We start from the raw sequence: 24601 nt of genomic DNA on the forward strand, positions 1-24601 counted from the left end.
AAGCAAGGTAGTTGCCTATGACTTTAATTTCCTTTTTACAGTTCCTCTACCCGCATATTGAAAGTCGCCCTCAACCAAAGAATCATCTGTTACTACTTTCAGAAGAGAAATGTAAGTGTATCTTTAGGTTTTCCATGGGGACTTCGTGAACAGCATGTCTCCTAGTGAAGCATAGAAGGTGATGAAGCTTCTAACTGTCCACTCGCCAATCCAAGAGTCCACTGACTTTGATGTGCATTGGAGATCTCGGGCTCCTGTGGAAGGACTTTCTCTCTGCCTCACTTGTTCTCTTGGGTTCTGTCTCCATATGTGATGGGCTTCTGCAAACATGGATTTCCAGGTTGGGCACACGGTAGAATGTTTGTAGAACAGTCATTTTTGTCTTCTTTAGTCCATCCTTCTTTAGGATGTCTATCACAGTTGAAACTATAATGTAAGGAAAAAGGCTTGGATGGACAGAGGGAGCGGTATTAGAAGCTAGAAGAAATCCATGGCAGAACTCGAGGATACATAGTGACTTGGTCAAATTCAGGTAGAGGGAGATAAGATTGGGACATCCTTTAATGATGATTTCAAGTAGAAGGAGGGACAGAGAAAGGACAAAATTCACTGATGCATCTTATCTAGGAAGCCATCTTTCTTGTTATGAGGTGAAGCAGCTGATTTGTAATTGGAGGGACAAGACTGAAGATTTGGTTTGTGTTCACTTCCTATACTCTTGCCCAATTATGTATCTCACATTTTTGTAACTAGAACCAACAGAAGATACATATGGCTCAATGTAAACTGGTTACGGAGAAAAATGGTCCATCTATACATCAATAAAGTGTTTATAGTGTTCTGTTAATGACCCCTGTAAAAGTACCTCCCCTAATATCTGGCATAATGAGTTTTCTATATGATGTTTTCATATAAAGAGGTATTTGGTATTTGGAAATTGAAGATAAACCCTGCCAAATGAGCCCTTATTAGCCCTATATAAGACTGATGGTATTGGGGAGGGAAACACTTGTTCAGCTAACCCAGGGGAGTAGCAGAGTTAAATGCTTCATGTGTTGTTGGTATTGGGGAGCAGAGTAAATGCTGGACTAGACAGACTGTAAAGGGAGGGTGGAGAAAGGTGGGTTTCTGTTTTGAACCTTTTTGTGAGATTGCCATCTGTGATAATACTATTTTTCAGCCATTTGTTTAATCTGCTTTGCTTTTATATATATATAAAAAGTTCATAACTGTTGGGTTGAAAAAAAGTACTCATATTTTTCATGAAGGTTAAACTGTCTTTCTGTTTTCTTTTTTAAAAGATATTGAACAATTTCATATCCAAGTTGTCCAAGAAGATGGAAATCGAGTGGTAAACATTTGAAATTCCTTTTGCTTCAGAGTTTTTCCCCATAAAGAGTAGCATTTCTAGACTATTAAGGATGTATTAATGTTATGGAAATATTCTACCTTACTTGATGTCTTTCAGGTTATAGATTGGTTGTTATAGCATGTGAAATAATATAAGATACACGAAGGAGTTGATTATCTCCTTCATACCTATCTCACCCCCACCCCGCCAATCAGTCTCCTGAGATAACTGATGACAGCCTTGTGTGATGCTTCCATGCCTTGTACCTTGCTCAGGATTCAGTGCACAGTTACTGGGATTCAGCTGCTTTTACTGCAATCGATTCATAGTATAAATATTAATTTGCTGCCTTTGCTTTTGCTTAATATATCAGGGGTATCCCTGTAGGTTTCCAAACAGAGATATGACTTCTTTCTCTTAATTTGTATACATGTATACATATTCATGCATATAATAAATGAGATAATAGCATATAAGCTGAGGTTCTATACAGTTCAGTTTTCTTTTCTTTTTTGCTTGTTTTCCACATCCCCCTTGACTCTTTACCTCTAACTTTTGTTCACAACCATGTGTATTGTGTATCTTTTCATACTTTTCTCCATACCTCTGTGTCTCACATCCCCACCCTGATACACCCAGGGGTTTGTTTATTATTCACTCTTTCCTTATTCAACTTTGTGGAATTACTGCCAAGCAACCTAGAGTAGCTTAGTTCACTGTCTTCAGAAATGCAAACAGTCCCTGGCGTGGATGTACACAATTTTGTCACCATTCTTCCATGGATGGATATTCACTTGATTGCCCTTTCCCCCCTTTTATTTGTTTACGTTACAAATCGTTTCAAATGTTTTTAACTTTATATGTTTGGTACACATGCTTCTTTGGGTTAAACCCTCAGGGATGGATAAGTGGGTTGATGGTTATATGCATTTAATAAACTTCAACACATTTTGCCAGATTAGTTTCCAGAAGACTTGTAACAATTTAGTTTTGCAAGGAAAACATAAAAGTACCATTTCCCTCTATCCATACCAGTAATAGATGTATTTCCCTTTTTAAAAAATCCAGTTTGATGGGTTTAAGTTGTTACTGAGCAACTGAACTGAACTGAACTGAACATTATTATTTGAGTTTGTATTTCCTTTAATATTGTTGAATTTGAACATTTTCTACACTTATTGGCTATGTGAATTTATTTTTCTGAAAATTGTTTAGTTATATTCTTGTGTATATTTTTGCTAGGTTGTCTTTTATCTCAACAGTTTTTGTGATGTTACTGATATTAAAATGATTTCCTTCAATATTTAAATAGTCTACATCAGAATACTCTTTCTCTGATTTTAATTTTAAATTATGTGAACAAAATTGAAATGAGAAATGGCATTTGTTAATTGTGTATCTATGATCGAAAGCCTAAAATCAAGAGGCCTGGCTGGGAAATGACCAGAAAATGTATGACTAGAGCTCTGGGCCCCAGATGGATGGGAGGGCAAAGACGAGGCCAGTGGTTGGAAGTGGTCAGGCCAGAGAGGAAGGACCAAGGTGCAAAATCCCAAAACCATCAGTGAGGATTTGGAGATAGTTAAATAAACAGATTGGAGTCAGGAACTGGAAATGGATACAGACAGAGGACTGCTGGTAAGAAGAGGGGTTGGGAGTTGTGAGAGACACTGCCAGGAGAGTGAGGCCAGGAGGCACTTGTCAGAAGCCCAGGAAGGATTCTTCTGGCCAAGATGATACAGCCCCAGCACACCTTCCTCCGCGTGTGCCCTTCTGTGAGGCACTGCTAACATCCCTATATAACAACCCTGTACCAACCTAGAACCCCTCTAACAACCCTAACATCCCTATATAAAAGTAGTGGTATTATATTTATCCCAGCATTTTCAGGAAATACAACCATGTAGACTCACACAGGTGAGGTAACTCTGGAGAGGGAAGAACTGCTATATGAACCTGGGTTTCCATCAGATGGAAACAAGATGGGTTTCCCAAAGTTAAGAGTCAGATAAGTACTCTTGGATCTTTTTCCAGCAAATGTGATGGAACCAGGCAAACAGAAATAGAGGTGTATGATTCTGCTTGCCCTGTGCCTCCCTTGAGTTCCAACTTAGCCTCAGGGGAGAAATCCCATTTGAGATTAGAGAGGGTTTAGGTACAAATATGGACCATTCTGATGGTTCATCAGACCATCAAAAAAAGGTCCATCCCTTTTTTTCCTCATTCTCCTACATCAACTTGTCTTCGTTCTTTACTTACCTGTCCCAGTATAGATGACTTTTGCTTGTTGAGCATTTTGAGGAAAATGAACTCTTAATTCCTTGTATTACATTTAGCATTTCTTCATCCATTTACCCTTGCATACCTTATTTCCTTTCCCTTCATTTGACAAGTATTTCTTGAGTACTACTGCATACTAGAAATGGTCAAGTCATTGAAAACATAAAGGTGTTGTAGAAGAGTGCATACTCATTGGGGTAGACTTATAGCATTAATTAAAGTATAAATGTGATAGAAGCGTGCCAAGGTGACATAGAAATACAGAGATGGGGAGCTTTGCCTTCATATTGGGAGGTGAAGTTAGGCTTTGTACAGGAGGCAATGCCTCAGCTGGATCTTGAAGGGTGAATAATTAAGTATTGCTGAGAAATGGGCAGTATCATCATAGTCATTGTAGAAGATGGACAGGTTAGGACCATGACCAAAGCCACATGAAGGGTTTATGGCAGGTCTAGGATTCTTGCGCAGTACTCCCCTCTCCTAGGCTTGAGTCTTCCCTTGTCCTCACAGTCAACCTTTGGTAGTAAAGCCCTCTAGACTGCAGATACTTGAGTGTGTTATGTCCAAAATAGGAAGCTTTGAATCTTCTATTTGCCTAGCTGTTGATTTGTGATAGGTGTGGCTTTGCCTTCAATAGCCCCAGCCTAACTAAGAACAAGATTAAAACTCTTTATTGAAGAGTGTTGTGAAGAGCAAGTAATGGAATGATACCTTAAATCTTTTTTGGGAAGAGTTTCTATGTGTATGTGTTGGAAGTAGGGGGCAACTAAAAATTAACTGTGGAAATATTTGCATGTATTATAAAGATAGAATATTCAAAATAATTATGAAACCCAGATATGTTCTCCTTTAAAACAGTTATTTATTTCTAAAATCTCTTTGCCTCCTTAGGTAATTAAAAATTCTGGCCATCTCCCAAAAGAGAGAGTAGCCGAAGATTTTGTTTGGGCTCAGTGGGATATGTCAGAGCAGAGATTGTACTATATTGTTCTGAAGGTAAAAACTAGTCCACTGGCTCTCTTTATTATGGGAGTGTTTTAATTTTGACATTATCATTATTGTAATTTATTAATTACTTCATTTTCATTGATGAGAGCAGTCAGTCAAAGTTTATTACAAATAATGAAGATTTTCATTAATGTTTGCTGTTTGGTTGCTTCCTTTTCTCTCTCTCTTTGGTGATTTTTTTTTCCCTTAATTTGTCACTTACTCTGTTTTCTCTTTTAGAAATCAAGGAGTGTCTTAAAATGCATCCAGTTTTATGCTGATGAGCACTTTAACTTAATGGTAAGTTTGGAAAATGACTGGGCAATATGGTGAAATTTTATACCCATTTTGTGATTTGTGTGAAAGTTGTTCAGTCATGCCTGACTCTATGACCCTGTGGACTACACAGTCCATGGAATTCTCCAGGCCAGAATACTGGACTGGATAGCCTTTCCCTTCTCCAGGGGATCTTCCCAACCCAGGGATCGAACCCAGGTCTCCCACATTGCAGGTGGATTCTTTACCAGCTGAGCCACAAGGGAAGCCCTTATACTAACCATTACTCTTTTTTAATGAAAGTTATCATAAAGAGCATTTTAGCATTCTTGATCACGTATTAATAGCTTGTAAGAGCAAGTAAAATAGTTCCTGTCAGCTCAAAGCTTCAGCTTTATAGTAAATGCAATTAATATAGCTGATTAGAAAAGCACAGACAGGGAATTTCTGCTAAGTGAATGCTTCACAATAAAGAAACATAGTAAGAGTGAGGGTTAGCAGGAGATAGTATTTAGTAGGAGGTAGTATGTGGTAGGTGTGCTCAGTAGTACATGATTACACGTCATTTGATCCAAAAGGATGTGTGAGGATGGTGGATTGAGTCTAAAGTCGATGAGAGGATATAATTTAATTAGTAAAAATCTAGAATCACTCCTGGAAAAGTATTTGGAATGTAGTGAGAAGTATCATTGTAGTGAGGAGTCATAAGTATCTTTATCTGTGATAGAACATTATTATTCTTCCTGGCTAGGATTAATATTGGTGTCTAATGCAGATTGACATCATACCATGATAAGAATTTCATTTACTTCTCCTGCCCCCCCCCCCTTTTTTTGACTCACACTCATTCTCTTTCTAAAGATTCCATTCCCTAAACAATCATCTGTGTCCTATAAAAGCCTACTCCTTGCAACTGACTTATTACACAATCCATCTACGGTAGTCAAATCTGAAGCAAAATCTTGATGTGTATTTATGATTGATAAATATACATCAAGCTTGTGATTTGTGTAGACTCCAGAATATTCCCAGTGGACTTTCTCTATGTAGATTTGTGAAATAACCTCTGAAGATAATGCTAGTTAAAGGAGCTCTTCATCATTATGTAAGCACAGTGTCGTCAGGTTTGCTCTGGTTTCCAGAACTATCATCACTTAACTAATGTCATCTTTTGCTTTGTTATCACCTGATTTTTTGACAGTTTGAAGCACCCTTGGATATATCATTAAGTGTCTCAGGATTCAAGTAGGTTACTCCTAAATTATTATTGTTTTTTATAGACATTTCTGGACAGAATGATTATATTTAAACATAATCAGTGATATACTGCTAAAAGGATAATTTGATGTTCTGTTTGTGTGAGGGAGTGTTTGTAATCTTTTCTGTTCCTGTTTTCTATAGGGAATATAAACAATGTTATCAAGTATGAACACAGGGTTTTTCCATGTAAAGGCAGTCATATTGATTTTCTTATCCATTTATTTCTATAGGGCATCTTCAGTTTTTTGATCTGTGGAAGTGCTCTGTAATTCAATAAAAAGATTCAGAGTCAGGGTCAGAGAGCTCTGTGTTTAGAATGAAGCATCTGAACCCTTTTCTTGTTGCCATCAAAGAGGATGTCTCAGGTCAACTCACTTAAAGCTCAGCTGAGTCTATTGCTTTTTTTCCCCCCCGTTTTCATTTTTATACAAAAGGCAAGACTTTTCCCCCCAGACTATTTTACATTTAGTAAAAATAGGAGATACTTTTGAAAAAATAGAATCAAGGCCATAAGTGCAAAGAAATGAAAGTCTTCCTGAATTAATGATAATTGCAAAATGCTACATTTCACTAGCTTTATTTTATCATATATGAATATTCAGTTCTGTTTATTTTGAAATGTAGCATCAACATTATTCTAAGATCAGACAAAAGTTGAAATATTGCGTATCCTTTTCCCTATTGCCAGGACCGTGCCATTTATGTACCATGTATTTTAAAAAATAATTTTATTTATTTATTTTTTGGCTGTGTTGGGTCTTCATGGCTGTGTGGACTTTTCTCTAGTTGTGGCAAGTAGCTTCTCATTATGGTGGCTTCTCTTGTGGGGCACAGACTCTAGGGCATGATGGCTTCAGTGGTTGTGGCATGAGGGCTCAGCAGTCGCGGTTCCTGGGCTCTAGACCACAAGCTCAGTATTTGTGGCGCATGGACTTAGTTGCTGTCTGCAGTGTATGGGATCTTCCTGGACCAAGGATTGAAAATTATTGTTTTACTTATTTATTTTAACAAAAAGACATATTATCTACTTAAATTTCTCAGAGACATGTGGATAAATTATAGTGGTTATGTCTTTTATGAGGGAACTTAATTGTAAATTCTTATCCTTTATGTTCTTAGACTTGTCAACTTTGGATATAGTGATCTTCAAGACCAAGAAGAATTATCCGAACACCTGACCCTATGTGTTTTTACCAACCATACAGGTAGAACCGGGTTGTACTTGTCAATTTATTTAATTTTACTTGAGTTCCATATATTTAGCCATTGTTCAGCTATATGGATCCTGAGCATAAGTGTTCATGTGAATATTTATATACCAAATTAACTTCTCCACTGTAATTTTATACATTTTCTGTCTGTATAAAAGAAGCCAGAGTCCAGCTATTGTTCTAAAAGTTTTTCTTTGCATTGTTTCTCTAGTAGAGGGGATGGGTTCATATTTAATCAAGCTACATTTTCTCACCTGCTTCATTGTAAAGAAACAACATACAATGAGAGGGATGCTTTTTGTGTCTGGCTTACTGATGTTGAAGTTCTAAACCCATGTGATTAGCTACTTTCAGAGCCATGCTATAACCTATGAGCTGACAATCAGATCTTCACATACAAGTTATGAGCGTACAGTATTCCATCTCTTAAGACCTGTTTATTATAGATAGAAAATAGGGAGGGGGGAAAATAATGCCTGAAAATGAGAGGAGAGGAGTATGATTACATTCAATGAATCTTATGAAAAAACTGCTCATTAACTTTAATAATCATCTAAGTAATCAACTCTAATAACTAAATCTAATAGCCATATTTAATACTCCAACTTGAGTGGACAGTTACTATTAGAGTTAAGTAGTGCTTGGACTAAAATTACATTTATTTGAAGCCATATTATGTGGTACTCATTCATCTGACACTTATGGAGCATTAATAGAAAGTTACTACTTAGTACGGATGTTGGACATTAAGTAAGTGAACACATAGTATTTGAATCGAATCATGGTACATTTTATGAATGAGAATTATAGGAAGCCATAAGAGCTTATAGTGGAGGTTTAATAAAAGATACTGTTATAGTATGTTCAAGTATGTTCTACTTCAGTCAATGCATTCTTAGTCCTGAAAATTGCTTCCTTTTCCTCCTCACTCTTTCAAAATGCATCCCATAGTTTTCTCTCCATTTAGGGTCTCCTTCAGGCCCGTAAGTCCCTCTATAAACCAGTCTTGGGGAATTTAGGGCAGGAAATAATATTTCCCTTGATACTTGAAGGATGTATGTGAGCTAAGAACAGGGTGACTAGTTGCAGTTGAGTGAGCAATAGGATAAGTATTGGGAGAGAGAGCTGAAGAGGAAGGCAGGGGCCAGGCCATGTAGGGCCTCGCAGACCATGGGAGGATTTTAGCAAGAGATGAGGGTGGCTTCTCTTGTGTTGTTGGAAGAGGGTGTTTGCTATGACCAGTGCGTTCTCTTGGCAAAGCTCCATTAGCCTTTGCCCTGCTTCATTCTGTACTCCAAGACCAAATTTGCCTGTTATTCCAGGTATCTCTTGACTTCCTACTTTTGCATTCCAGTCCCCTATAATGAAAAGGACATCTTTCTTGGGTGTTAGTTCTAGAAGGTCTCATAGGTCTTCAGAGAACCATTCAGCTCAGCTTCTTCAGCATTACTGGTTGGGGCATAGACTTGGATTACTGTGATATTGAATGGTTTGCCTTGGAAACGGCAGAGATCATTCTGTCTTTTTTGAGATTGCATCCAAGTATTGCATTTCAGACTCTTTTGTTGACTGTGATGGCTACTCAGTTTCTTCTGAGGGATTCTTGCCCACAGTAGTAGATATAATGGTCATCTGAGTTAAATTCACTCATTCTAGTCCATTTTAGTTCACTAATTCCTAAAATGTCAATGTTCACTTTAGCCATCTCCTGTTTGACCGCTTCCAATTTGATTCATGGAGCTAACATTCCAGATTCCTATGCAATATTGCTCTTTACAGCTTCGGACTTTACTTACATCACCAGTCACATCCACAACTGGGTGTTGTTTTTGCTTTGGCTCTGTCTCTTCATTCTTTCTGGAGTTGTTTCTCCACTGATCTCCAGGAGCATATTGGGCACCTACAGACCTGAGGAGTTCATCTTTCAGTCTCCTATCTTTTTGCCTTTTCATACTGTTCATGGGGTTCTCAAGGCAAGAATATTGAAGTGGTTTACCATTCCCTTCTCCAGTGGACCACGTTTAGTCAGAACTCTCCACCATGACCCGTCCGTCTTGGGTGGCCCTTGGGTAGCTCATAGTTTCTTTGACTTAGACAAGGCTGTGGTCCCTGTGATCAGAGTGGTTAGTTTTCTGTGACTGTGGTTTTCAGTCTGTCTGCCCTCTGATGGAGAAGGATAAGAGGCTTATGGAAGCTTCCTGATGGGAGAGACTGACTGAGGTGGAAACTGGGTCTTGTTCTGATGGGCGGAGCCATACTCAGTAAATCTTTAATCCAATTTTCTGTCAGTGGGCGGGGCTGTGTTCCCTCCCAGTTATTTGTCCTGGGCCAAACTATGGTGGAGGTAACAAAGATAATGGCGACCTCCTTCAAAAGGTCCTGTGCACACACTGCTGCACCCAGTGCCCCTAACCCTGCAGCAGGCCACAGCTGACCCACACCTCCGCCAGAGACTCCTGGATACTCACGGGCAAGTCTGGGTCAGTCTCTTGTGAGTCCATGGAATTCTCCAGGCCAGAATACCAGAATACTGGAGTGGATAGCCTTTTCTTTCTCCAGGGGATCTTCCCAACCCAGGGATCAAACCCAGGTCTCCTGCATTGCTGGCGGATTCTTTACCAACTGAGCTATCAGAGAAGCTCAAGAGAAGACACAAGAGAAGACTCTACACATGGACATCACCAGATGGTCAACACCGAAATCAGATTGATGATATTTTTTGCAGCCGAAGTTGGAGAAGCTCTATACAGTCAGCAAAAACATGACTTGGAGCTGACTGTGACTCAGATCATGAACTCCTTATTGCCAAATTCAGACTTAAATTGAAGAAAGTGGGGAAAACCACTAGACCATTCAGGTATGACCTAAATCAAATCCCTACAAGTATACAGTGGAAGTGACAAATAGATTCAAGGGATTAGATCTGATAAAGTGCCTGAAGAACTATGGATGGAGGTTCATGACATTATACAGGAGGCAGGGATCAAGACCATCCTCAAGAAAAAGAAATGCAAAAAGGCAAAATGGTTCTCTGAGGAGACCTTACAAATAGCTGAGAAAAGAAGAGAAGCAAAAGGCGAAGGAGAAAAGGAAAGATATACCCATTTGAATGCAGAATCCCAAAGAATAGCAAGGAGAGATAAGAAAGCCTTCCTCAGTGATCAGTGCAAAGAAATCAAGGAAACAATAGAAAGACTAGAGATCTTTCCAAGAAAATTAGAGATACCAGTGGAACAATAAAGGACAGAAATGGTCTGGACCTAACAAGCAGAGGATATTAAAAAGAGGTGCAAGGATACACAGAAGAGCTATATAAAAAGATCTTCATGACCCTGATAATCATGATGGTGTGATCACTCACCTGGAACCAGACATCTTGGAATGTGAAGTCGTGTGAGCCTTAGGAAGCATCACTACGAACAAAGCTAGAGGAGGTGATGGAATTCCAGTTGAGCTATTTCAAATCTTAAAAGATGATGCTGTGGAAGTGCTGCACTCAATATGCCAGCAAATTTGGAAAACTCAGCAGTGGCCACAGGACTGGAAAAGGTCAGTTTTCTTTCCAATCCCAAAGAAAGGCAATGCCAAAGAATGCTCAAACTATTGTACACTTGCACTCATCTCATGCAAGTAAAGGGTCAAAAAAAGGGAGAAGGTTTAGGAATTAGATCTGGACATAAATATACAAAGGTTATGTGGAACATCCAAAGAAAAAGGAAACAGTATGCGGAGAGAAAAGGGAAACCAAGTGAGATGTTATAGCAGCCAAGAGCTGAGGGGGTTTCATAAAAAAGAGTGACTTTTAGTAGGTGGTGAGAAATGGAGCCTATTGGGTATGGCTGTGTGGAAGTTACTGTGTGTAGTTTGTGCTGGGTGACTGAGGTAAAATCTTGATTGTGCTGGGTGAAATCTCATGTGAGAATTGAAAATTATAGCAACATGTGCATGCATAAGAGAGGCAGCAGCTGGATGGGGAAGTGGGATTGTGGAGGTATTATTTTTTGAGATGGTAGAGACTGTAGTATGTTTGAATGCTTATAGGATATTTAGTGGAAAAGAAAAGATGACAATATACAGCAGAGAGAAATAACTAGTAGAGTGAATTTGCTTAGAAGGTGGGATGTAATGGGATCCAGAGCTCATGTGGTGCCCCCAGGGTTGGTTCTTCCCTGCTGCTTACTTTAAATCTGTTGGATATAAACAATCATTTTAGGCTTTTATTCTGTGAAGATTTTATTCTGTTTTATTTTATTCCCACAGGAATTTCTCACAAATATTAGTAGTTTATAAACAGGCTATCTATGACATATCTTAAGATATGTTAAGTCAATTTGGCAAAAGATGTGAAAGAGCCTGATTTTCCTTTCTCAGTGATGTCTAGGAGCCTTGCTTTTCAGTCAGCTTTGAAACAGAAAAAATAAGCCTGTTTCAAATGGGATGCTTTCAGATTTAAGATGAAATAAACCAAGACAAGCACCCTTTTTATTTTCAACTCATAAATTGTCAGTTCATGTATTTCCTAAATTACTTTTCAAAAACAACTTTTGAAACTTTGTGATTAAAACAAACAAATACCTACTTCAGCAAATGAAGAAAGGGGCAAATAGTCTAATCCCTATATGGCTCCCTCTATAATAAGGAGCTTAGTTTTCCACTGGTGTGGAGAACAGAAAACATGGTTCGTGAAAGAAATGCCAGTAGACTCAGGACCTTTTGCACACTCTACTTATTTCAACTGTTACATTCATGCTGATGCTGTAATAACAGTTGTTTTTCAGTTGTTCCATATTGGTCATTGAGAACTACTTTGTCCTTTCACCATCACTTCTTACATTCTTGAAAGCATCTTTGTCCTGAATTTTTCTGCCCTAAGAAATGAAATCTGCTACCTTTCAGAGATGTAAATGTTAAAATCTTGATGATGAGGCTGATCATAAGAATTAGTGGTGGGCAAAAGTGCTCTGTTAATGTCAGACCACTGATAAATTAGAATTATGAGTTTCTATAGTTTTTTCTAATATATTTTTAACAATAGGAGAATGAATCAGGGACTTTCTAAAGCACTGTAGGCAAGACTGCACACCCTATCTGAGTTGCTCAGTTGTGTCCGACTCTTTGCGAGCCCATGGACTATACTGTCCATGGAATTCTCCAGGCCAGAATACTGGAGTGGGTCAGTCAGTTCAGTCACTCAGTCATGTCAGAAACTTTTTGACACCATGAACCACAGCACTACAGGCCTCCCTATCCGTCATCAAATGCCGGAGTCTACCCAAATCAATGTCCATTGAGTCGGTGATGCCATCCAACCATCTCATCCTCTGTCATCCCCTTCTCTTCCCACCCTCAATCTTTCCCAGCATCAGGGTCTTTTCCAATGAGTCAGCTGTTCACATCAGGTGGCCAAAGTATTGGAGTATCAGCTTTAGCATTGGTCCTTCCAATGAACACCCAGGGTTGATCTCCTTTAGAATGGACTGGTTGGATCTCCTTGTAGTCCAAGGGACTCTCAAGAGTCTTCTCCAACACCATAGTTCAAAAGCATCAATTCTTCAGCCCTCAGCTTTCTTTATAGTCCAACTCTCACATCCATACATGACTACTGGAAAAACTGTAGCCTTGACTAGACGGACCTTTGTTGATAAAGTAATGTCTCTGCTTTTTAATATGCTATCTAGGTTGGTCATAACTTTCCTTCCAAGGAGTAAGCGTCTTTTAATTTCATGGCTGCAGTCACCGTCTGCAATGATTTTGGAGCCCCAGAAAATAAAGTCTGACACTGTTTCTACTGTTTCCCCATCTATTTCCCATGAATGATGGGACCAGATCCATGATCTTAGTTTTCTGAATGTTGAGCTTTAAGCCAACTTTTTCACTGTCCTCTTTCACTTTCATCAAGAGGCTCTTTACTTCTTCACTTTCTGCCATAAGGATGGTGTCATCTGCATATCTGAGGTTACTGATATTTCTCCCAGCAATCTTGATTCCAGCTTGTGCTTCCTCGAGCCCAGTGTTTCTCATGATGTACTCTGCATATAAGTTAAGTAAGCAGGGTGACAATATACGGCCTTGACGTACTCCTTTTCCTATTTGGAACCAGTCTGTTGTTCCATATCCAATTCTAACTGTTGCTCCTGACCTGCATACAGGTTTCTCAAGAGGCAGGTCAGGTGGTCTGGTATTCCCATCTCTTGAAGAATTTTCCACAGTTTGTTGTGATACACATAGTCAAAGGCTTTGACATAGTCAATGAAGCAGAAATAGATGTTTTACTGTAACGATCATGCTTTTTTGATGATCCAGCTGATGTTGGCAATTTGATCTCTGGTTCCTCTGCCTTTTCTAAAACCAGCTTGAACATCTGGAAGTTCATGGTTCACGTATTGCTGAAGCCTGGCTTGGAGAATTTTGAGCATGACTTTCCTGGCGTGTGAGATGAGTGCAGTTGTGTGGTAGTTTGAGCATTCTTTGGCATTGCCTTTCTTTGGGATTGGGATGAAAACTGACCTTTTCCAGTCCTGTGGCCACTGCTGAGTTTTCCAAATTTGCTGGCATATTGAGTGCAGCACTTTCACAGCATCATCTTTCAGGATTTGAAATAGCTCAACTGGAATTCCATCACCTCCACTAGCTTTGTTTGTAGTGATGCTTCCTAAGGGCCTCTTGACTTCACATTCCAGGATATCTGACTATAGGTGAGTGTGAGTGATCACACCATCATGATTATCTGAGTCATAAAGATCTTTTTTGTACAGTTCTTCTGTGTATTCTTTCCACCTCTTCTTAATATTTTCTGCTTCTGTTAGGTCCATACCATTTCTGTCCTTTATTGTGCCCATCTTTGCATGAAATGTTCCCTTGGTATCTCTAAATTTCTTGAAGAGATCTCTAGTCTTTCCCATTCTATTGTTTTCCTCTATTTCTTTGTATTGATTACTGACAGGGATCAAACCCAGGTCTCCTGCATTGTGGATGGATTCTTTACCCACTGAGCCGCCAGGAAAGCCCAAGAATAGTGGAGTGGGTAGCCTATCCCTTCTGCAGGGGTCTTCCCAACCCAGGAATTGTACCAGGATCTCCTGCACTTCAGGCAGATTCTTTACCAGCAGAGTTGCCAGGGAAGCCCAAATCGGACTTTCTGAAGCACTAAAGGAAAGACCGCACTCCCTATCTTGAGAGTCAACCCTGAAGTGGTACCTAGAATGCTCTGTGTGTTCTGAGTCCACGGTGGCTATAATTCTTTCTTGTGCACCACCTACTGGGAGGTGGTGAGGGGTGAAAAGTGTAACTTCTCCGTCCTGCACATTTAATTATGAGTTGCCCTTCACAAGTTCCCAGAATTAGGCCTCTGTTTAGCATTTTATAGAGCTTTTTACAATGAGATAATTTCCCTTGGAAAACTTTGTCCATAATAGCTTTCATTGTCCAAATGGTTTCCCCCAGGCTAGCCAACTTTGAGATTTTATCTTCATCATTGATGAATATTCATTAAACATCACTGGATACACCATTAAGAACATGCTTTTTTTTTCCCCCCCAAACTCTGACTTCCCCCAACTCATAAATAGCAGCAAAATTATTCTGGAGTAATAATAATAGCAGCTAACCTTTATGACTACATATAACTTTTTTGCCAGAGCTTTGTACATATTATCTCATCTGACACTCAGAACCATACGAAGGAGGTGCTATGTTTTCCTTATTTACAGATGAGGAAACTGAGGCTTAGAGATTTCAATTAATATGATTCAGGCAAATTTAAAAAATACTGATGCCTGAGTATCAGTCCCAGAGATTCTGATTTAGTTGGTCTCAAATGGAGCCTAGGTATCTGTGAGCTCAGGAAGCTTTAATGTGCTTTCAGAGGTGAGAACCAGTGCTCCAGAGTTGTGTTGTCCAGTATGGTAGCCACTAGCCACGTGTGGCTATTTAAGTTGTTAAAATTAAGTAAAATTTAAAGCAAGTTTGTCAGTCACGGTAGCTGTCTTTTAAATGCTCAGTAGTCACATGTGGCTCATGGCTACCAGATTTAGAACCAGATTTAGAACATTTGCACTATCAGAGAAAATTCTAGGAGTGGGATAGGTTTGCAGACCCTGTGCACAGTCCGTTTCCCCTTGCTCTCTTTTTTCCCCCTTTGGGATTGAGAAGGGTGACTAAGCTACAACCTGTGTGGAGATACTTCCTATGAAATCTGAATATGGCTCTCAATGTATGTTTTTACGTAAGTTTATTCTACATCTCATGTTAACTTTCTTCAAAACAAGGGAAACAATAACCTTGATTCTCTAAAGAATGGTGTGTAGAGATTTTTTTCTAGAATGGAGATTATAATCTTCCTTATATTGTTTACATTTCATGCTCATTCCTCAGGACAGATTCCTAAAAGAACAGTTGCTGGGTCAACAGATGTGAATATATTTAATTCTCTGCAAAACTGTTTTTCAGAGAGGTTGTACTAGTTCACCTTTTCATTACTATTATTTGAGATTGTTCTTCCATTGGCAGAATTGATTATGATTTTTAAAACTTTGTTAATTTTAAAGGAAAAATGTGGTACCTTATTTTAATTCTTATTTCTTTATTATCAGAGAGAGGCTGAAGTTTTAACTCTTGTCTGCTAAAAATGTCTTTGTCCTTGTGATCATAGAACATAAAAGAACAGGATAAACCAGTAGGTTTACATTCTATAGTAAACATATAGAATGTTTACTATATGAAAATATTCAGAGTGGTACATGGGACTTTGGTAACTCTTAATTACTATTTTTGTTTATGCTTTAGTGTAGCATTGTTTTATTCTTAGTGAGTCTTCTATAGTTTTAAAGAAAGGTAATATTGTGTGGTCATTAAGCATAACGGTAATTTAGAATCTAACAGAATTGTTACCTTTTTTAATCTGATAAAGTTACTCTATTTTGTCATTTCATGTTGAAAATATTGCAATAAAATGAATTTCTAACAATATATTGCAATCTTAAAAATCATTCAAAGAGTCAAAACTGATAAATATTATAACAGAATGCTTAAATATGTCCTGAAATAGCCTTCTTAGGGAAAATGGACCTTTTTTCCCTACCATGATTTTTAACAAAGGAACTCTAGTGGAGTATGGTAGAGGAAATGATTCACTGAAGTAGAATAATAATAGAGTTCACATAGCTAGTTAATATTCGCTCTGGGAATAGAACCAGGTTTGTCAAGTTCCTTTCCGCCCTAGAAATCTCCTATTTCAGGTGATCACATAAATGCTAGCATTAGAATAGAATTATCAGTCTGAGCATAATGCCCTCATCTGTAAGTCACTGATGAATTTACCCAGATGTACAGGTGGCAGCAGCTGCTGGACGTGATGGACAGTTTTACACATTGAAGCGGTTGGGCAGGCTGAGGTTGTTCTGAAGGGGTGGGCTAAGTGAGGGCGGTCAGGGCTCATCAGTCTATCCCAGGAGCTCTCCTGTGACCTTGGGCCATGGACCTCAGTGACCCAAATACAGGTGGGAACAGGCTCACACACCACTTGCTCTCATAGCCTCAGTTTGCCTTCCATTGTAAATAAATAATAAGACTGGAAACTTTCTGTAAAAAGGAGACATATTTTTGATCAACTGGGGTCCATAGCTATTAGTAATGGCTGGAGAACTACTGAAAAAGAGCACAGGGGAGGATATGTATATAAGGAGAATCTCATGAAGCTTTGTAAACTTCTCCAGACTCCCATGATTTCGTATATGGAAGTCTCTCTTCATTTTCCTAGGCTTCAATAGCCTACCACAATATATTGCATATAGTGTATGCTGAGTAATTGTTGAATTGAAATTTCTTAGCAACTTGTTAATAGTTAATTTCTAGAATTTGGGAATAATCTATGAGGTAAATTGAGGCAGAACATCTAAAGGAATGGCAGTAAGGTTAAGTAGCTTAGGAAACTTTATTTGTCTGTGATTCTTTTAAGCTTTACTAAATACTTTCTTCCTTCTAGGAAGTTTGTGTGTATGTTACTGCCCGAACTTTGACTCTTGGGAACAAATCACATATTCAGTGTTTTACTTTCATAAAGGTACTTTTCATTTATTCTTTTTTTTAACATAATCATTTTTTCCAAATAGCAAAGTATATAGATTTTAAAGTTTTACCTTAAGTTTGTTACCTTATAACAAATTTGATCAGTACATCATATATCTGTATACCTATATAATACATATTTCTGGGCTTCCCTGGTGGCTCAGAGGTTAAAGCGTCTGCCTCCAATGCGGGAGACCTGGGTTCGATCCCTGGGTCGGGAAGATCCCCTGGAGAGAGAAGGAAACGGTAACCCACTCCAGTATTCTTGCCTGGAGAATCCCATGGACGGAGAAGCCTGGTAGGCTACAGTCCATGGGGTCGCAAAGAGTCGGACACGACTGAGCGACGGAACGGAACGAAAGAAATTTATGAATGATGAGTGTTGTTAGCTAATTATTTTTATATTATTTTAAAAATAATATTGTGTAATATATATTTTTTCCTGACCTATATCTTTTTACCAGGCCTATTGATCGATGCAAAGGGATGTATTTGCTGATAGTGTGTTTTTGATTTTTATATTATTACTAATTGAAAGGTACCTATAGATTTAGCTTACAAAGGTACATAAGGTTTTAGTTTAAAAAGTTTCTACCACCTTAGACTTTAACAGCTCTTAGATCTAAGATACAATTATTTCATTTCATACGTCTGTGGCCCAAGAAATTGCTATGTCAGTAGTCAGCCTGGAGGAGAGGAGTAAAGTGTCCAATCTTTTCTAGTTCTGTAGTTGACAGCAGAGTGCCCTTTAATAGTTTTAAAATTGACTTTTAATAATTTTAGCCTGAACCATGCTAAAGAGTATTTATTCTGCTTGTTTAGTTGCTTAAAATTAGTAGTTATGTATAATACTGTGGGTAGACTTAAAATTATTTAAAATTAGGATTTAAAAAAAAATTATGCCAGGTCACACCAGATTTTATTCTGTAGCCATGCCTGATGTTACATTCAGAAGTTAGAGATCAAAGTAAAATATGTTTAATAACTTAATAATGAAGAAAACAGAAGGAAATTCAGAAGACCTATATGCATGCTTTAATAATACAAGTTTGATATTTGTGGAATGTTTTCATACCTTTTTCAAATGGTTAATAATTAAAGGCAGTAAATAGAACTTTTCTGAAAGTCATACTAAGAGCTAATAACCATGATTAAGAGTTAGAAGAATGGAAAGTGACGCCCAGTACTACCCTGAGTGTACTAGATTAACAGTGGGCTTCCTCAGTGATTCAGAGAAGCCTTCAAGGGCCTTAATGACTGCAAGAGTGTGGCAGTGAGCCTTGAGGCATGAGGGCCAAAGAGCCACCTGGTCTTCTCCATCTCTTGGATTCTTAAGTAAAGTTCTTCAGATCCTTCTGTCCCAGCACAACCCACCTTTTAAGCTCTAAGATTATGTGTAAGCCCAGAACCACTGCTGGCTTGTGACTACACTCGGGTGATCCGTCTTCACTGCTGGCTTCTGGAGAATGATGGGGGAACCATGAGTTCCAGGACCCTGAATACACTTGCTTGGTCAGTTTCACAGTTAGTGTGGAGAGTGTGATGTGTAGTCACTGCCTTGGGTGGAGCTGCAGCTCTCTGTCTCTTACCATCCTTTCTCTGGCTTGGTGTTCTCTCCACAGGGCACAGCAAAACCTTCACTACTACTCTTGGGAGTGTTGACTCACGTGTGACGAAGGGCATTACTTTTCTCAACCTTGGTGAGTGAGCAGCACATGTGTCTCTCTGCTCTGACCCTACCTTCTGGTACGTTAGGCCTTGTTTTTCTTTGCACCTCATTTTCTCATGCCTCTTGGGACTCAGGTTGTAATGACTATGTCTGACCTTTTTGAAGCCAGATAGGGGAAGCTTTTCTCTGGATACAGCCCCACCACCACCAAAATGAGCTTTTTGAAAGGAGGGGCAGTGCGGGGGGAATGTATCTCCCTTCTTAGAACCTAGGATGTCAGTGTTCCTGTGTTTTTAGTAGCAATCCTAAAAGATAATTTGTTAGTATAAAAATGATGACAGTGAATGAGATGTTTCTTAAAAGCCTATGAGAAATAATACATCATGTGGTCCCTTGATTTTAGAGACAAAAACCCTTGAGAAATCATCTGTTCCCTGCTGCTGCTGCTGCTGCTAAGTCGCTTCAGTCGTGTCCCTGCTACTAATTACTAAAAGCTTCTGAGTCCAATAATCATTTATAGACAGGTCAGCTTGAGTGAGTTGTTTTTCACTGAGTAAACATGGTGAAAGGAACTTGAGTATTAGACTTAAGTATAATAAGTGAAAAAAATATATATTAAGTGAGTCTTTAATCAAGCCAATAAAGAAGGGATTTATTGTGGCTCCCAGTGGAAAGCTGCTTTTCCATGACAGTTGGGATGAGTGAACACAAACTGATTAGTTAGTACAAGACTAAACAGAATCATTGCTTGCCTGCATATGGGACATGGCACAGTATTTTTAAAAGAAAAACTTCAGGTTTAGAGCAGATGGGTTCTTTAATATTTTCTTTATCCCTGTTTCCCAGTTTGCCTACTATCATAGCAAAAGCTTGTAAAGGAACTGGGCAAAGAAAGAACCAAAATGATAAGAAAGTTTATAAATTATTTTTTTGGTCTTTTAAATTGAAGTGTAATTAACTTACAATATTATATTAATTTTGGGTGTACAACAGTGATTCATTATTTTTATAGATTATACTCCACTTAAAGTTATTACAAAATAATGACTATGTTTCCTTGTCTGTAAAATATATCTTTGTAGCTTATTTATTTTGTACATACTTTGTACCTTTTAATCTCCTACCCTTATTTTGACCTTATTCTCTCTCCTCAGTGGTAACCACTAATCTGTTCTCTATATCTGTAAGTCTGCTTTTGTTTTGTTATAGATAATTGTTTTATTTTTTTAGATTCTTCATATAAGTGATACAGAATATTTCTTACTTCTCTATCTGACTAATTTCACTAAGCATAATACTCTGTAGGTCCATCCACATTGTTGCAAAAAAAAGATTTTTATTTTGAATGATATTGTTGATGAGGGGTGATAGCCTATGCTAGGTGGGCCAATATGTGGCAGTTTTAATATGAACTCTGAACCTGTGGGAAATTGTTTTTGAGAGGCCTGATTCTCCTGCATCCTGTGGTAAGAGAGATAAATGTAAGATTTCCTGGGTCTGAGACTTGATTCTTATCAGTAAAGCTATATCAGTATCCCATCTCTAGAGTGATGTGGGAAACTTTCCACTAAAAAAAAACTTCCCATTTTGCAAGGTCAAATGTATGCTTCCTTTTTTTTTTAACCCCTAGGAATGACTCTTGATAAGGGCAGCCATGATTTAATCTATGATCTTTAGAGTGTGGAGAGTGCAAAAATAGTAGAGCTTTGTAAAAATAGGCTATCTTACATAAGTTGTCTTTCTTTCTTGAAACAGATTTTGTTACATAGGCACAAGTTTGTACCCAAGATTAAAACTATTCTAGAGGTGACTTTTATGACAACAGTATTGCTTTTTGAGTGAGGTCTTTTTGCAATTTATTGTGTTTAATTTCCCTGAAGTGTCACCCTGTTAGAAGGGGCTTATATTGATTTAAATATTAAAGAATAGAGTTTTGAGGGAAGTTTTTCAAGAACGCCAAACCACCTATATATAAGAGAGATATATTTATACATTAAAAAACTATCTTTTCTCAAATTAACACTATATTCTAAGTGTTTTGCTTAAGTTTTCTTCATCTTTACAGCAGTTCTTCTTGGTGACGCTATCTCTATTTTTAGTTCACTTCAGTTCAGTCGCTTAGTCGTGTCCAACTCTTTGCAACCCCGTGGACTGCAGCATGCCAGGCCTCCCTGTCCATCACCAACTCCTGGAGTTTACTCAGACTCATGTCCATTGAGTCAGTGATGCTATCCAACCATCTTATCCTCTGTCGTCCCCTTCTCCTCCCGCCTTCAATCTTTCCCAGCATCAGGGTCTTTTCCAATGAGTCAGTTTGCATCAGGTGGCCAAAGTATTGGGGTTTCAGCTTCAACATCAGTCTTTCCAGTGAATATTCAGGACTGATTTTCTTTAGGATGGACTGGTTGGATCTCCTTGCACTCCAAGGGACTCTCAAGAGTCTTCTCCAGCACCACAGTTCAAAAGCATCAATTTTTTTGTGCTCAGCTTTCTTTATAATCCAACTCTCACATCCATACATGACCACTGGAAAAACAATAGCCTTGACTAGACGGATCTTTGTTGTCAAAGTAATGTCTCTGCTTTTTAATATGCTGTCTAGGTTGGTCATAACTTTTCTACCAAGGAGCTAGTGTCTTTTAATTTTGTGACTGCAGTCATCATCTGCAGTGATTTTGGAGCCCCCGAAAATAAAGTCAGCCACGGTTTCCACTTTTTTCTCATCTGTTAGCCATGAAGTAATGGGACTGGATGCCAGGATCTTAGTTTTCTGAATGTTGATAGCTCAGTTGGTAAAGAATTCCTACTTTACAGATAATGAAATGGAAACTCAGAAAGTCTGTGTTGTGTGCTAAAACTTCTTTTAGTGTCTCTTATCAGGGGCACTGCTTCCCTTGTGGCTCAGCTGGTAAAGAATCCACCTGCAGTGTGGGAGACCTGGGTTCAACCCCTGGGTTGAAAAGATCCCCTGAAGATCTTAGTTTATTGCTACAATAAGAAATCACCACAAATTTATCCCTTAAATAAACAACACATTGTCTTGTGGTTCTGGAGGTTAAAATTCTAAAATGAGCAAGTCTTAAGGCATCAAGGTAGGGGCAGAAATGGTTCCTTCTGGAGATTTCAGGGAAGAGTTGATTCTTTGCCTCCTCCAGCATCTAGAGGCTAGCATCTCTTGGCTTGTGATCACATCACTCCAGTCTCTTTCATCATCTTATGGTCTTCTCTTCTGTAGTCAAATCTTCCTCTTCTTCCTTATAAAACCATTTGTGATTACACTGGGTCCAACTGGGTAATGCAGGATACTCCTATCTCAAGATCCTTAATCACATCTTCAAGGTCTCCTTTATCACTTGAGGTGACATATTCATAGGCTCTGGGGATTACCACATGAACATCTTTGGGATGTTCAGCCTACCACAGGTACTGCTGACACTTTTGGTGAGACAGTAATTTCTGTGTGCACACCAAGGGATTTGACATTCTTGGAGCCCACTCATTCATCATACGGCAGTATAAATCTCCCCTCTGCCTCAATAATTGTGACAACTTAGAACACCCTCATGTATTTCCAAATGCCCCCTTTCCCAGGGACATGGTACTGCCTTAATTAACTGGTTAAGTAAGTGGTAGGATGAGGAGTTAATTTAGGTCATGATGTCTTTCCATTGTGCCCTACCATATCATGATTTGTGTTTTTCTACTTAAGTGCTACCACAATGATAACATCACAACTACTTATGCTAAGTTCTTTAACATCACTTAATCCACAGTGACTTGAAATTATAAGTCAACTGTTTGTAGAGTTTTACATCCTCTTTCCATTCCCTTCCACAGAATACCTTTTATGCAAATAATTAGCGTGTATTTCTTTACTTCTTAGGGAGAAAAAACAAGTCCAGCTGGTTCACTTATATTAATAATCTAAATGCTTCATCTGCATGAAATTCACTCCTACTATATGAATTTTTCTGTTTCTCTAAGATCCTAGAAAAATTATTGGCAAGGACTACTTCTATCCTGCCCCCTTCTCCAGAAACCTATTTTGTATACCTTGCCTCATTCCATATACAAAAATTCTGTTCTTTGTACAAAAATATCTCATGAAGGGACTGTGAAGGTGTGAATTCTAGGCAGCTTCTTATGCAAGGAAATAAATTAGTACATCATGAAGTGTCAGAATGCCTACAGAGATTGTTTTGATGAATATCAGTTTAAAGGTTCTTTAGAGAAAATGCTGCTGATGATGATAATGGTGACAATGAGCAGTGGGCAAACATAAGAAACTAAATTTTAGAACTTCCCTCACATGTCAGAAATTATGAAGGAAATTCCCATGATAAACTATTTCCAGTCTGTCATATTAAGGAATAATTCATGTTGCTGGATAATTTTTTAAATTCTGATTTGTTCTCAGAGTTCATTCAGATTCATATAAAGCCACAATTCATAAACAAGATTACAGATATAAATTAAGATAACTATAGCTAAATATCTGAAGAAAGCTATAGGGAGAAATAAATGATATTAAACGTACTGACATCAGACAACTTTTTATTACATGGGTCAAAATTTCTGTGTTTTAAGAGGTTCAAAGAAAAATAGGGATACTGTAAAGTTGTTGACTTTAATCTGTACTGTACAGCACTTGCCACTTGGAGCTGACTTAAATTTCTCTTCCATAGACTATTATGTGGCCGTTTACTTACCCGGTCATTTCTTTCATCTCCTTAACATTCAACATCCAGACCTGATCTGCCACAGTCTATTTCTGACAGGTATGTCTGCAGTTTTTCCCTCATGAACATGGTCTGTTTGGGTTCATTTAAATGTTAATATTTATATTTGGGGGAGTGGGATTCTTTTATTTGCTGATCTACTTTTTTTTTTATTTTTTTGGCCAGAAAACAGTGAAGTGATTGATATGCTACCTCATAGTCCTTTACAGTCACTGTCAGGGTCTCTGGTCCTGGATTCGTGTTCTGGAAAGCTCTATAGGGCGTTCCTCAACCAGTCATATTTATTGGAGTTCCTGTGGAGCACCCGGCTGGACTGTGAGAGGATGGCCTTGCTTCACTGTGTGCTCTCATGTGGCCAAGACCCACAACAACTGGAAGCCAAGGTGGGAATATAGCTTATGTTTAGAAATTTGCAAATGGACAACCCCAGAAGGCAGTGGCACCCCATTCCAGTACTCTTGCCTGGAAAATCCCATGGGCAGAGGAGCCTGGTAGGCTGCAGTCCATGGGGTCCCAAAGAGTCGGACACACCTGAGCAACTTCACTTTCACTTTCATGTATTGGAGAAGGCAATGGCAACCCACTCCAGTGTTCTTGCCTGGAGAATCCCAGGGACGGGGGAACCTGGTGGGCTGCCGTCTATGGGGTCGCACAGAGTCGGACACGACTGAAGCGACTTAGCAGCAGCAGCAGATGCATATGTTTAGTGGTTGAAATGAACAGAAGTTAGGTTTATTTGGTGACAACTGAGGTTTATGGTTTT

General features: G+C 38.6%; 1 protein-coding gene across 5 annotated transcripts in view; it reads left to right on the forward strand.

The window, feature by feature from the left end:
* Nucleotides 1-24601, forward strand: part of GSAP (gamma-secretase activating protein) — a 102277-nt gene that overhangs the window by 24824 nt on the left and 52852 nt on the right. For 3 of the 5 annotated variants that reach the window (XM_055420702.2, XM_055420705.2, XM_055420706.2), the window contains exons 7-16: nucleotides 42-111; nucleotides 1302-1351; nucleotides 4523-4627; nucleotides 4859-4918; nucleotides 6096-6139; nucleotides 7274-7359; nucleotides 17348-17425; nucleotides 19053-19130; nucleotides 23785-23877; nucleotides 24004-24221. In XM_055420702.2, coding sequence (XP_055276677.2) covers nucleotides 42-111; nucleotides 1302-1351; nucleotides 4523-4627; nucleotides 4859-4918; nucleotides 6096-6139; nucleotides 7274-7359; nucleotides 17348-17425; nucleotides 19053-19130; nucleotides 23785-23877; nucleotides 24004-24221 — 882 coding nt within the window. The remainder of the gene's footprint in view (nucleotides 1-41; nucleotides 112-1301; nucleotides 1352-4522; nucleotides 4628-4858; nucleotides 4919-6095; nucleotides 6140-7273; nucleotides 7360-17347; nucleotides 17426-19052; nucleotides 19131-23784; nucleotides 23878-24003; nucleotides 24222-24601) is intronic. The other 2 variants (XM_088834113.1, XM_088834120.1) reach the window with 2 other exon arrangements.

This window comes from Moschus berezovskii, chromosome 3, assembly GCF_049115385.1.
Source record: "Moschus berezovskii isolate FMDL1 chromosome 3, NW_MosBer_1.0, whole genome shotgun sequence".
Classification (NCBI taxonomy): Eukaryota; Metazoa; Chordata; class Mammalia; order Artiodactyla; family Moschidae; genus Moschus; species Moschus berezovskii.